The sequence below is a fragment of the Trematomus bernacchii genome, unplaced genomic scaffold, assembly GCF_902827165.1.
Source record: "Trematomus bernacchii unplaced genomic scaffold, fTreBer1.1, whole genome shotgun sequence".
In the NCBI taxonomy this organism is placed as follows: domain Eukaryota; kingdom Metazoa; phylum Chordata; class Actinopteri; order Perciformes; family Nototheniidae; genus Trematomus; species Trematomus bernacchii.
In genome coordinates this window covers 7,351,609-7,364,726 of record NW_022987588.1, presented here as the reverse complement: position 1 = coordinate 7,364,726, position 13,118 = coordinate 7,351,609, and the positions used below count along the sequence as shown (strand labels likewise).

General features: G+C 36.0%; 1 protein-coding gene across 1 annotated transcript in view; it reads left to right on the top strand.

The window, feature by feature from the left end:
- Nucleotides 1-13,118, top strand: part of cntnap5a (contactin associated protein family member 5a) — a 103,560-nt gene that overhangs the window by 30,876 nt on the left and 59,566 nt on the right. Inside the window, exons 5-7 of the mRNA XM_034128399.1 lie at nucleotides 3,614-3,817; nucleotides 6,598-6,782; nucleotides 9,094-9,237. Coding sequence (XP_033984290.1) covers nucleotides 3,614-3,817; nucleotides 6,598-6,782; nucleotides 9,094-9,237 — 533 coding nt within the window. The remainder of the gene's footprint in view (nucleotides 1-3,613; nucleotides 3,818-6,597; nucleotides 6,783-9,093; nucleotides 9,238-13,118) is intronic.

The window sequence follows — 13,118 nt, the reverse complement described above, 5'->3', positions numbered from 1 at the left end:
AATAAATGTTAATTATCAGCTTGAGTCGTAATTATTATAATAATAAAACCTTTTATTTAGATAGCACCTTTCAAACACAAAATGCTGCTCATAGTGATCAACAAACAAACAAAACAACGTAAAAAAATACAGAAACTATGGAAGCCCTAAGAGGCAAGGTTGGGGTAAAGATGTGGGAAGTGAAATGCTGTGAGGTAATGTTACTTAGGTTTACTAATATTTGACTAATATATTACTTAGGTTTACTAATATTTGACTAATACATTACTTAGGTTTACTAATATTTGACTAATACATTACTTAGGTTTACTAATATTTGACTAATACATTACTTAGGTTTACTAATATTTGACTAATATATTACTTAGGTTTACTAATATTTGACTAATATATTACTTAGGTTTACTAATATTTGACTAATATATTACTTAGGTTTACTAATATTTGACTAATATATTACTTAGGTTTACTAATATTTGACTAATATATTACTTAGGTTTACTAATATTTGACTAATATATTACTTAGGTTTACTAATATTTGACTAATATATTACTTAGGTTTACTAATATTTGACTAATACATTACTTAGGTTTACTAATATTTGACTAATATTTGTCCACCAAATATTTGACTAATATTTGTCCACAAAAAAAAATTATATTCCCAACTCCTTTTAGGACTTTTATACAAATATTTTTCAATTTCTGGAAGATTTCACAACCTAAATACCTACTTTTCTATAGATCAACATGATTGTATTCCTCAGTCATATCACTGAGTGCAGTATGTGCTCTCTCTGCCGTGAGAAAGCAAAGTGTCCCACGCATTGGACACAGTAAAAATGACAAAAGAAGTAACTAAGTGTAACACACACTGGGCAGCTCTCAGCACCAGATGTGCTTCACAGACGGAAGAAGTAATCAAGAAATGCTATCTGGGGTGTACCACTCCTGGGAACATATGTGGAGATTGCTGCTTTTCTGGAGCATCAGCGCGTTCAGATGCAAGCCAAGACACAGCCGGTTAAAGTGTGCATCAAAGAGTGCTCTGGCCTTAATGACTGGCTTAATTTCTACTATTAATTATCTTAAGATGATGAATTCTCGAAAGAACACAATTCAATTCAATTACTATCTTGCAAGATGTAATCATAAAAGAGTACATATAATAATAATAATAATGCCATACACTTGTAATGAGATGCTAAAGCAAACTGGACGTCTGTGACCGCACAGCGCGAGATAAAAAGACGCACATTCACAGTTATTTCCTGAGCAATTCTCAATAAAAGACATCTAATGGGGATTCACTGACGCACCTCTCCCACGCATTGTGAGGCAGCAATAACTAGATGAGCAGGTGAATTAATGCACTGTGAAACACCTTCAGAATATTCCACAGTTATCACTCAGTTATATGGTACCCAGCCACAGCAGCAAAGTGTGTTAATGTTGGGCAAACAGGTATAAAACTGCCTTGTGAACTCAGTGTTTCTCCATTGGATCATTTTTGGGGATTAATGTGTCCGCTTACACTGAAAAAAACAAATGAATAACAATATAACTGATGTATGACTAAGTTAGAAAGTACTTTTCTGCCATGAAGTCTGAGAAAGGTTACATTGCCTTGTAGCTCATTCTGCTGCATTACAGCAGGCAGGATTATATAGAGGTGACACTGACAATGCTACTCATCTCAAATCTATTCTTCAGGACTCCTGGAAATCAATTCAACATCAATGATTAGAGTGAAACAAGGAAAGTGTAATCGAGATGTATTGACCGAACCTTTTGATAGAGAGGTTTGGCTACTGTTATACTTTATTTTCTAACTCTGATTGCTGCTGTATAACATATATTATAACTGACTTTATTCACATTATGCTTCCACTGCTCCAGGGCCTCTACGTTGCCTTATTATGGGTTGGTTAGAGCATCATTGCTACTTAGTATAGCGTTGCCAGCTTAATCAACCTTTTTACTTAGCAAATAAACAGTTTTTAAGCTTTCGAATGAACCATTTTTAAGTTATAACACTTTTTTCAGGCGAGAAACTAACTATTTACATTACCAATATGTGATGAGATGTTATCCAAATAACGCATATTTGGGAATTAACAGCAATGTTCACGGCTGTGAGGAGCTTCTGGCTGCATGAGAGCATCCGGTCTGAAAAAAATGACATGACAACAATGTTTTATAATCACTCTCACTGCACAAACGGTGGTCACAGGTCCACAATGCAACTTTAACCCTAGGGTATAAAATACTAATACCAATTTAGATTATGAGAGCCACACATTTGTTGATAGCTAGCTAGATAGCTAACATTTGCTGGCTAGCTTAATAGATTGGCAGCTAACATTTTGTATGTACTCTTAATGCTACAACGATAGAAACATGTCCGAACTGCAAGTTTAACTATAGGGTATTAGATCAATCTGATTTAAATGATTAGAGCCACCAATTTGGCGATAACTTTAGCTAACATATGCCACCTAGCTTACTAGATTGGCAGCTAACATAAGCTAGACAACTTGTTAGAAAGTCTGATGGATGTAAGGAAAATGTGTTTGATATATTATACATACAGTAATAGAGAAATGGTCAGCAGAAACCAGCAGAGTCACTAATGTGTAGCTATTTTGCCTCCACTGTGGAAAGACTGAGCCTTCTCTTTCTGCTACTTAAACACATTTCTAATTGTTTGGCTGTTGATGCTGGCAATGCTGAATTGATTATCGCGGTGTCAAAAAATAAATTGAATTTATTACATATTATTGCAGCCAGAGGTAATGTTACGCCTTAAATTAAACCGCGTGTCACTAGGGGCAGGGGAATCGATCCCCAAAGAGACGTTCCTACTGACACTAAATCTTATTTTGACAATAGGATCGATACCAAAATAAATGAATCCATCTCATTTTAGATTATGTTATGAACACAATGTTCTTAATTGTCTTGCCTCCTTAGTGACACAGTGCAAATCTACCTTTAGAAAATGTCTTCTGTTTTAACATGCGTGTGATTAGGTTATTAACAGTTGATAGTAAAATGATATAGCTGCAAATTATTCTGAAGATGAATAAGACTATTTATGATTCATTCAGGTCATAAATCGATGCAGAATAAATTGTGAGAGCAATTTTCCAAAAGCTTGACACCGCAGTTACAGCATTTGTAAAATATAGTGCAATTGTTTATGACTATAGAGCATTTTACTTATAATTCCTTAAAAGTAATAATAATAATAATACACTTTATTTGTAGAGCACCTTTCATGCACAAAGCAAAAGTGCTTTACAGAAAACATAACAACAATATTAAAATAATATTAAAATTAATACAGAACAAGATAAAACATCAACAGTGATCCTAATGCATTTAGAAATTAAAATATATTAAAATAAAACAATTACAAAAATAAAATAAAAAATGTAAAATAAAAGCAAAACAGAAAAAATACAGTAAAACATGGACAATGATACTAGTGAGAGTTGAAAGTTAACCCAAATGAAAAGCCATATTAAAACGATAAGTTTTTAATTTGCTTTTAAACATTTCAAGGTGGAAAACTGATCCAAGAGTTTTTTTTTCTGATTCCATTACAGAGTCATATGTTGCCGACTTTGACGGCAGAAGCTCCTTGCTGTATCGGTTTAACCAGAAGTCCATGTCCACGGTGAAGGACGTGATCTCTCTGCGCTTCAAGAGCAATCAGGCCGAGGGGGTTTTACTGCACGGAGAGGGGCAGAGAGGAGATTACATCACCCTGGAGCTGCACCGAGGAAGATTGGACCTCTACCTCAACTTAGGTAACCGAGCTTTGCTAACCTCTCTCTCGGAAAGAAATGTCCTACTTCCACAAGAGTTTAGTCACAGTCACGATTGAGAGTTGCACCCAGTAATGACGAGAGGGCTTTCACAACATACTAAAGACCAATATGCTTTTTGTTTTTTTGTACACACTGAAATTAAATCAAGGACACAAGGATGGTAAGAATGAAATTAGTGGTATCAATCAATTAAAACAGGTATTCACAGTAATCACAAGAATGATTCATCAGAAAAACAATCACAATGAATCAAAAGATAATAGTATTTTGTTTGATTATTGGGGAGGGGTAAAACAAATGCATGTGGTGTTGTACAAAATAAATGCATGACAAACTGAGAGAGAATACTTGAGGGATTTCTGCCTTTGAAGACCATTTACATGCACAAAAACCTACACTACAGGAAAGGGAGAACCCCCAAAAGCATAAGCTTCTTTAAATATATTTTAGTTGGATTGATGTAAGTATATTGTTACGGCCTGGCTCATAGGCTGCAACAAAGATGGAAGACCAGACAAGTTAAGTGTAGCAAAAGCATAGTTATTTACAATACCACAAAAACCAAAGGTCTTCTAAGAAACCCAATAAATGTGGAAGTCAGTTATCAGTAATGATTGCGTGTATGGGTGTGTGAAAATGTGCAGAAACAAAGACGCGGCCGTGTCCAACAGAAGAGTGAGAGGGCAGTATGGGTTGGTGTTGGCCTTTTATGTCGACGGCCCAGGTGTGGCTCATCAGGTTGATCACCTGAAACACAAACAAGAGCCAGCCAGCAGAACACAAAGGCAGAGACCCCTAGTGGAGTGGAGGGGGTCATAACAATATCCATTGCATATCAACAATAAAAAGAGGGGGTATTAAGTACATTTAAAATGTCTAAAGCAGCAAAATAGCACAAACCAGATCATCAGAATGGCAATGAATGATTTATGGTTTACAGTGTAATGTATTCTCTAAATAACCGTTAAAGCAGTACATGCCTTCCAACAAACCAATGTAATGCTTTCTGTTCCAGTATACAGCAGAATAAGAATTAGAAATCATGTCTAGAAATCCCAATTCTTTATATATTTGTCACAGCGAGGAAATGTACAATGTAACGGCAAAGGGAAAGCCCAGACAAAAGGCATTTATGGTTTACAGTGTAAGGTATTCTCTAAATAACCGTTAAAGCAGTACATGCCTCCCAACAAACCAATGTAATGCTTTCTGTTCCAGTATACAGCAGAATAAGAATTAGAAATCATGTCTAGAAATCCCAATTCTTTATATATTTGTCACAGCGAGGAAATGTACAATGTAACGGCAAAAGGAAAGCCCAGACAAAAGGCATCAATAAGATAAGTAGAGCAGTGCAGTCACATATTAAATAAAGTGGCGTAAATAAAAGAAAATCATCTTCGTGTATAGAAAGGAAATAATGGTACATGCCTTCCTTTATACCAATGTAATGCTTTCTGTTCCAGTATTTATCAGAATTAGAAATCATACCTAGGATCAGGGGCGCAGTTGAGGTTTTTGAAATGGGGGGGACGAAACTGAGAGAAATAATTTTCACGATATTTACTTACTAGTGTTTTACAATCATAAGTAACATAACCGTAAGCTCAAATATGAACTGTTTCAAGATCAAATAAAATACAATGTAAGTATGTACATGGATTAACAAATGAATTGGTATTTACCTTTACGTGCAAGAAGGATCATTTATTAAGGCGGAAATAACAATTTAGAGGAATAACAATTAACAATAAGTCATCTATATATTACACATATATCACAGGGTTCGTACGGTCATTAAAAACCTGAAAAAGTCATGGAAATTCAAAATGCAAATTCCAGGCCCTGGAAAAGTTATGGAAAACAATATTTTTCCCAAAGTTTTGGAAAAGTCATGGAAATATAACTAAAGTTGCATCAAATATAATTTATATTTTATCTAATCACCGAAATAGTAATACTATAATGATAATAAATACTGTATCGTATAGTAATGAAACGTAAAATGGCAACTGTGGCAGTATTTCGCTGGTGAGAGATGTTTACAATCACGCCCTCTTGTCTACAGGAGCTACTATTTTGATATAAGGCTGCCAAGATGCAAGGGAAGTGCAGTTTCAACAATGTCTGGCTTCTAAAGGATAAGTACCAATTGTGGTTATCAAAAGACATTGACCCAAGACGTGCTAAATGCAAACTGTGTTGTAAAATATTCGATATTTCGAATATGGGCGAGGCAGCGCATGCTAGCCACATGAAAGAAAGAGTGATTTTTTTTGGTCATGGAAAATGAGGTAAAGGTCATGGAAAATCATTGGTGAAAAAGTGTATGAACCCTGATATATGCATATTACAACGATCATGTGAACAAATATATATATTGAAAAAAACGATAATATATATTTTGTTAATAAATATATATAGTTTTTATTTAAATGGGGGGGGGGGCGGATCAGTGTCCCTATGAAATTGGGGGGGACGTATCCCCCCCTGTCCGCCTCACTATCTGCGCCCCTGCCTAATATCCCTATTTGTCGCAGAAGGGAAATAATATTACGGCAAAAGGCAAAGATAAGAGTCAGTGCTGTTGCATATTCAATATCAAAATCAAATAATCATCTAAGTGTATAGAAAGGAAATAAAGGTGCCTGGTAATGTCCTTTTTACACTTGAGCTCTGGCTTTCTGCCCTCACGTATTTACAGGTTCACTGTGGAAGATGTAAAGCTGCTCACTGCCGCTCTCTTTGTGTTTGTGCAGACGACAGCAGGCTGAGGTTCAGCAGCGGGCGTGTTGCAGTCACTGTGGGCAGTCTGCTGGATGATCAGCAGTGGCACTCTGTTCACATAGAGCGCTTCAACAAGCAGGTTAACCTCACAGTGGACTCCCACACACAGCACTTCCAAACCAAAGGAGAAGGACACTCTCTGGAGGTGGACTACGAGGTGAGTCAATGGGATGTTTAAATTACACAACAGCGGCTTTGTAAAAGTGAATATATATATCTGAAGTCAACCAGTGAGGGCCTGACAACTCTATCATTAATATCATTGTAATGAGCCTTGGAGTGTTGTAGTGAACAGCATCTATTATGTTGAATGCAAGCCCTTGGAAGAGGCATTTTGATTTTAATTATGAATGAAAGTAAACAGAAAACAGAAAAGGAGCAGAGACGTTTTTTGTTGTTGTCTAAAAGGACTTTCAAGTGGACTGTCAACCTCTACAGACCTTTGCACAGCATGTAAAGCAGGGAGAAGCAGTTCATTTTTAACGCTATAGGGCAAACATTCCATAATAAACTTTCAACAAATTGTAATTCAAGTGGTACCCGAGGTACAGGTAAAACAGAATTTGAAAATACAGCTTTCATCCTGCAGCTCGCCCCTCTCTGACCCGAGCTTCTCCCAACAGACGAGCACAGGAATATGCATGGGATTCATACAGTGACCTGTACGAGTACTGTCATTAATTTTTAACATCATCCAGATCGTGATTGTGGTCCAGATACAGTCATATAGCTGCAATTCTATTAGCCATACCTTCCTCTTTTCTTTCCAAACTGTGAATGGCTCTAAGCAAGCTACAGAAGCAGCAGTGCTTTTCAGAGATGAAAAGGAAAATATTGCTCGCCCCGAGCTACTCCGTATAGCTACCGTATCCGTGAGGCTTGAGCAGAAAGGTTAAACTATTCGCACCATTTTCTCTCCATCTCGGAAACGATCCGGCGATATTGTCAAACTCCATCCAAAGTCCATCCTCCTTTTTGGGGTTGAGTTGCAGTGCAAGCTGTTGTTGACAATGCTGCAATAGTATCAGGCTTTCATCGTCCAAAGAGATATGTGCACACATCTCGATTTGTAGAACAGCAAATAGGAGCGCCCTCTTTACATATCCAAAAGAAGCTGCAAAAGTCAAATTTTCTCTCAGACTTTTATTACAATTTTCTTAAAGGTTAAATATATTTTTTGTCCAAAGGAAGCAGAAATGTACTGCTTACTCTTAGCTTTGACATTGTGTCTTTCCACTTTGAGTGCTGCGTAAACTTTGTTTTCCATTTTATTCGAGAACATTCTAAAACATATTTCAAGAGATTATTAAATGTGCCCTACTACAGTAATTTAAGGTATTTAGATGTTGACTAAACCCCTCCCTTGGAAAGTATTAGTCAAATCATAGTTTACCAACTTTAGCTAGGCATTAAATATGATATAATGTATGTGTCATCCAGTGCATATTTAACAATCTTTAAAGGAGTTATCTTTTAAACATATTGTATTATTATTATTATTATTATTATTATTATTATTATTATTATTATTATTATTATTATTCATAGTTTATTAGGGACAGTTCACACTAATCAACATTTCTGTAAATTCACCAGTTAGCCAAGAGGTATTTTTGATCTGTTGACGCTGAAAAACCAAATGAAAAAAACTCATAAATACAATCAGTAAAAACACACAACATAAATGCTTATATTATAAGCATCTATATACATTATATGCTAATAAAAACAATAAAACAAAACATTGTTCGGTGCAATAGATTATTTTAGTGTTGACAGAGCTCATTCCTAACTAACCAAGCATTGCATTAGCCTGAGACATTTTATTTTAGCAGGTAGCTAAGATTTATTTGCTAGCTCCAAAATGTGATTAATCTGCTGCTATAACAGCCTGCACTTGGCTTGGACGGCTTTCAAAGAGAGGTTTTGGAACCTGGCTGCAGGGATTAGCTTCCATTCAGCAACATGAGCATTAGTGGGGTCCAACACTGATGTTGGGTTGATAAGGTCTGGCTCGCACTCAGCTTGTATGATCGGCTGTGTGCAGGCCAGCCAAGTTCTTCCACACACAAATCGGAAAAAAAACCTTTTGTTTAAGACACCTTTTTGTGTGCATGGGTGTTTTTTTCCGTTTAAAAAAAAGAAAAAACATATTTCTCAAGCTGCTGTTGCCCTTAAAATTCCCTTTTGTTAGAAACTCAAGAACATATGCCAAACGGTGAACAACAGCCCCAGACCACAATAGGCCAACTGTATGCATATAGACGCTCTGTGTATGTTTGGATCCTGTGAGTGGGCGTTGTTTTCTCACTTGCTGAATCACACCAGTGAGAATATGTCTGTGCTTGTATTTTAAGACTGTGATAATTGAACATACAGTACAGTAAAATACAGATTGTGAATGTAATATTTTATTTGTTTACTTGTTTGTAATTGGTAAGGGTTCTTCTGTTTTCCTTTCATTAAAGCTGAGTTTTGGAGGCATCCCACTTCCTGGTAAACCTGGCACCTTTCTGAGGAAGAACTTCCACGGCTGCATGGAAAACCTCTACTACAACGGGATCAATGTCATAGACCTGGCAAAGAGACGCAAGCCGCAGATACACAGCGTGGTGAGTCGCATTGATTTTCAAGGAGTTCAAGGTTGTACACATACAGAAATATGCGTAAGATCTCTCTTTTCATAATTTAACTCTGAATAGCTTGGGGTATGTGGGTAGAGACAGACTTAAATACCTATTGTTGACTTCAAATATCTCTTTAAAATGATAAACCCGTAAGTGAAAGAATATATTTTCAGATGATTGTTAAACCCCAAATGTATTGAGCTATCAATTAATATAACAGCTGGAAAATAACGGGGATCGATATCATAAACCTGGCAAAAAGACACAAGCCACAGATACACAGTGTGGTGAGTTGCATTGGTTTTCAAGGAGTTCAAGGTTGTACACAAACAATCAAATGTGTGAGATCTCCGATTTTAAATAGCTTGAGTTATTTTTATAGAGACAGACATATAAGTATAGCTTTCTATATTTGTTATAATGACCTTGTTTTTAAATGACCCAAAGGCATGTTTTATATTTCTTTTGACCAATATCTTTTTACAAGCAACTTAAACGTCAATATAACTGTGATAAGATAATATCAGGCGATTGTTAACCTATTGTCCCGCTCTATTTCTCAAAAGATAAATGCTCTTTGTACCATGTCGGGAAATATCTTCAGCTTCCCCTGTAAATCCAGGTTGAGTCCGTCCTTGAGCTCAGTTTACAACTTGTGCTTCTCTCCCAAGAACACAATTACTGCATTAAGAGCACAGACATGTGAGAAATCACTTTTCCATTCGAAAGGCCTCGTACACGTCAGAGAATCTCTACTAGGGATGGAAACTGATTTAATGACATTTAAGGACGAGTGTAATGGTTGGCAGTAAAGTGTTTGGAGCTATAGCACAAACTGGAGTCTCTGCTAAGACTGATGACCGGAGATTAAATTATGACAGCTGTCTGACGTAAATAAATGTGGGTTGAATGTACATTCATAAACGTCTCCTGTATGGCAGGTGTATATACGAGTTTATGTTCCATTAACTCAAGAGTTCATCTCTCCTTGAGCAGTGATTGATATATTTATAGTGTATGATTTAAATGCATTTATGATTAAATAAAGAGTTATAACTTTAAGCTGTACGAATAAAAGTAAAATATGTCCTTTGTTTAGATTATTACAGAAGGGTCAACTTTGTACTACTGATTAGATTTAATGTTGCATGTTTAATCTTTTATTCTAACACATTTGATATATAACTGCAATATATTAAATTAACATTGGTCAAAAATAAAGTAACAAATAAAATAAGACGCTCTGCTTAATTTTAGCATAAAAAAACATACTAACCAATAATGTGAGGTCCTCTGAGCTAAATGCTAACATCAGCATGCTAACATGCTCACAGTGCTAATGCTAACAAGCTGATGTTTCACAGGTATAATGTGAACCATATGAGGCATTTTTGTTCAGCGTATTAGTATGCTAACAATTGATAATTAGCATTGAACTAAAATCACCTCTGACGGTCATGAATGTAATTAATTATGCAGGAATCTTTCCATAAAGACTTTAATATGGCACTGGAGCAAAAGTATGGACAATTGATTAAAGTAATTAAGTGTACCAAATGTGACGGCAATCCATACAATCATTATTGTGATAATGTACTCAAAGCAAGAGATATTCACTTCATGTTGCTGCTAGAGGAAGAGTCAGACGAAGTCTTTCTGACATATTTGTTATAGGCTATAGGGACATTGGTTGACTTCAATCCATTCAATAGTTATAGAGAAGTTTTTGTCTGGAATACAATGGCTCTGCTGATTTTGACTACATTTGATTAGTCTGATTTAAGGTATTCTGGTCAGAAATCGTAAGGGTAGAAAAGCGTTAAGAAACAATCATGACATCCATTGTGAGAATAACTACTATATCATTAACTCCAAGTGTGTGAATGGATTCATTTGAAGAATCCATCCCCCCTCACAAATCAGACAGGCCGGCCGGAGATCCACGCGCCACATCTCGTCTGAGACACCCCTCTGCCTTTAAAGTCTGATTGCTGCGTTAAAAAGCCTTTACTGACAACAGAAGCAGTGAGGCTGTCATGATGAAAGCTGTAATGGAATTTCAATGGGACTATCTCCCTCAGGTTGATGGGAGGGAATCGCATTGAGAGTAAAAGAGCTGTGATTGCTGTGTGCTGCCCTGCAGACACCGGGACTAATAGGACTCTGACCTTAGCAGACATGTCTGCATCTACCTAACACAACCTCTGCACCACACACAATTACACTGAAAACTGTGACCTTAAAGGCTTTTATCTTGGATGATTTAATATATTGCTTTTAGAGGAAATAAATGTCATGAATTAATCTTGGATCTATGCTTTTCCACAATTTCTACTTCAATTAAATTAAATTCAAAGGTTGTTATTGTCATACTTTGGAGTTTAGACAACCTTTGAACCACATGGACTATAGCAGGGGATATTAATCTTTATTAAATACTTTAAAGTGCAAAATGACAAGAAAATGGTTTCTAATTATTTTAAACGCTTTTATTGGATCCATACATTCTTAAAAGAGTATTTCAACATTTTGGTGGCACAGGTTTAGAAGATAGATACAACTCTTCTTTCTGGATGGAAAATATAAAGCTATAATTACATATAATTGATTTGCTGCACCACAAAGGAGACAAAGCAAGTCGTGTGGCCTTCTACCCTTCCTGTAAATTATGGATGTGATGTTGCTGACAGCTGAGGGAGACTTTGAGTGTCTGGGTTTTCTTCTGTGTCTGATCGTGGACACATCTCCAACACAGCTATCATTAACTGTATTTAACACTTATCTATAGAAAACCAGGGTCAGTGTGATTTATTCTAGTTCCAATTTAGTTCTAGACTTTTTCAACAAATGTCTTTCTCATAAACTCGTATCATTGTTTTATTTTATATTAGTGCTTATACCAATATAATCTATCCCTAGGGGACCCCAATTAAAAACACCTAAATGCAGCCTATCAAGTTTGATTGATAAAATAGAATAGATTGATACATTCTTTGGTAAATGTCGTTTCGGGAAGTCTTATTTTGAACGAGACGGACGCAGATGCAAAAGACATATTTCCTTATGTGTTCTGTTTACTTTTGTTTTACATAATATGCAAATCAAAGAAATAACAGTACCAAAAAACGTATGTCTAAAAACGATTTGGCCTATGTTAGTTTGTGATGTTTAATTCTGTAATTAAATGCCAATTCAAATCTAACCAGCAATGTTCCAATAGAGAGAAAATTAGAGTCAAGGTAACAGAGCAGATGGTTATCATACATTGACTTTCATTCCGTCTTAGGCCATATTTTACCCAATTTTCTTTAGACCTTGGTTGTATATAACTACATTTTTTTACTAGACGGAAAAGATTGTATTCATCAGCGGCTGGATCTTAATTTTTCATAGGGAATAAGCTGAGCAAACTAAGCCTTAAGGCTGTAGCTAACCCTCAGTGTTCACCGTGAAACCACTGATTTTAAAAGTAAAAGTTTCTTCATTCAGTGTTTTTACCAGCTTTACTCACCGAGTCCATTTGTAGTGGAAAGGTGGAGACCTCTGCAGATGATTTGACTTCCTGTTATAATATCATAGACATTGAAAAATAAAGTAATCCTTATAAGGAGATCAAGAGTGCAATTTAAAAACTACCACCCACTATCGATTGATTGGGTGCCCTAGCTTGCAAGAAATGCCATATTGTACGTTTAACTGTAACGTTAATGTTTTGGGTTTATGTTTTTCCTCATGATGCATTGACAACATAATGTTTATTTTAGAGCAAATGGTTAATATTTTCCCATAATGCTGGTTTCCTACATTAGTTTGTTGTAGTGGTCCACTGTCAGTAGTCCTTGTCTGTTAAATGTGTTTTGTAGGAA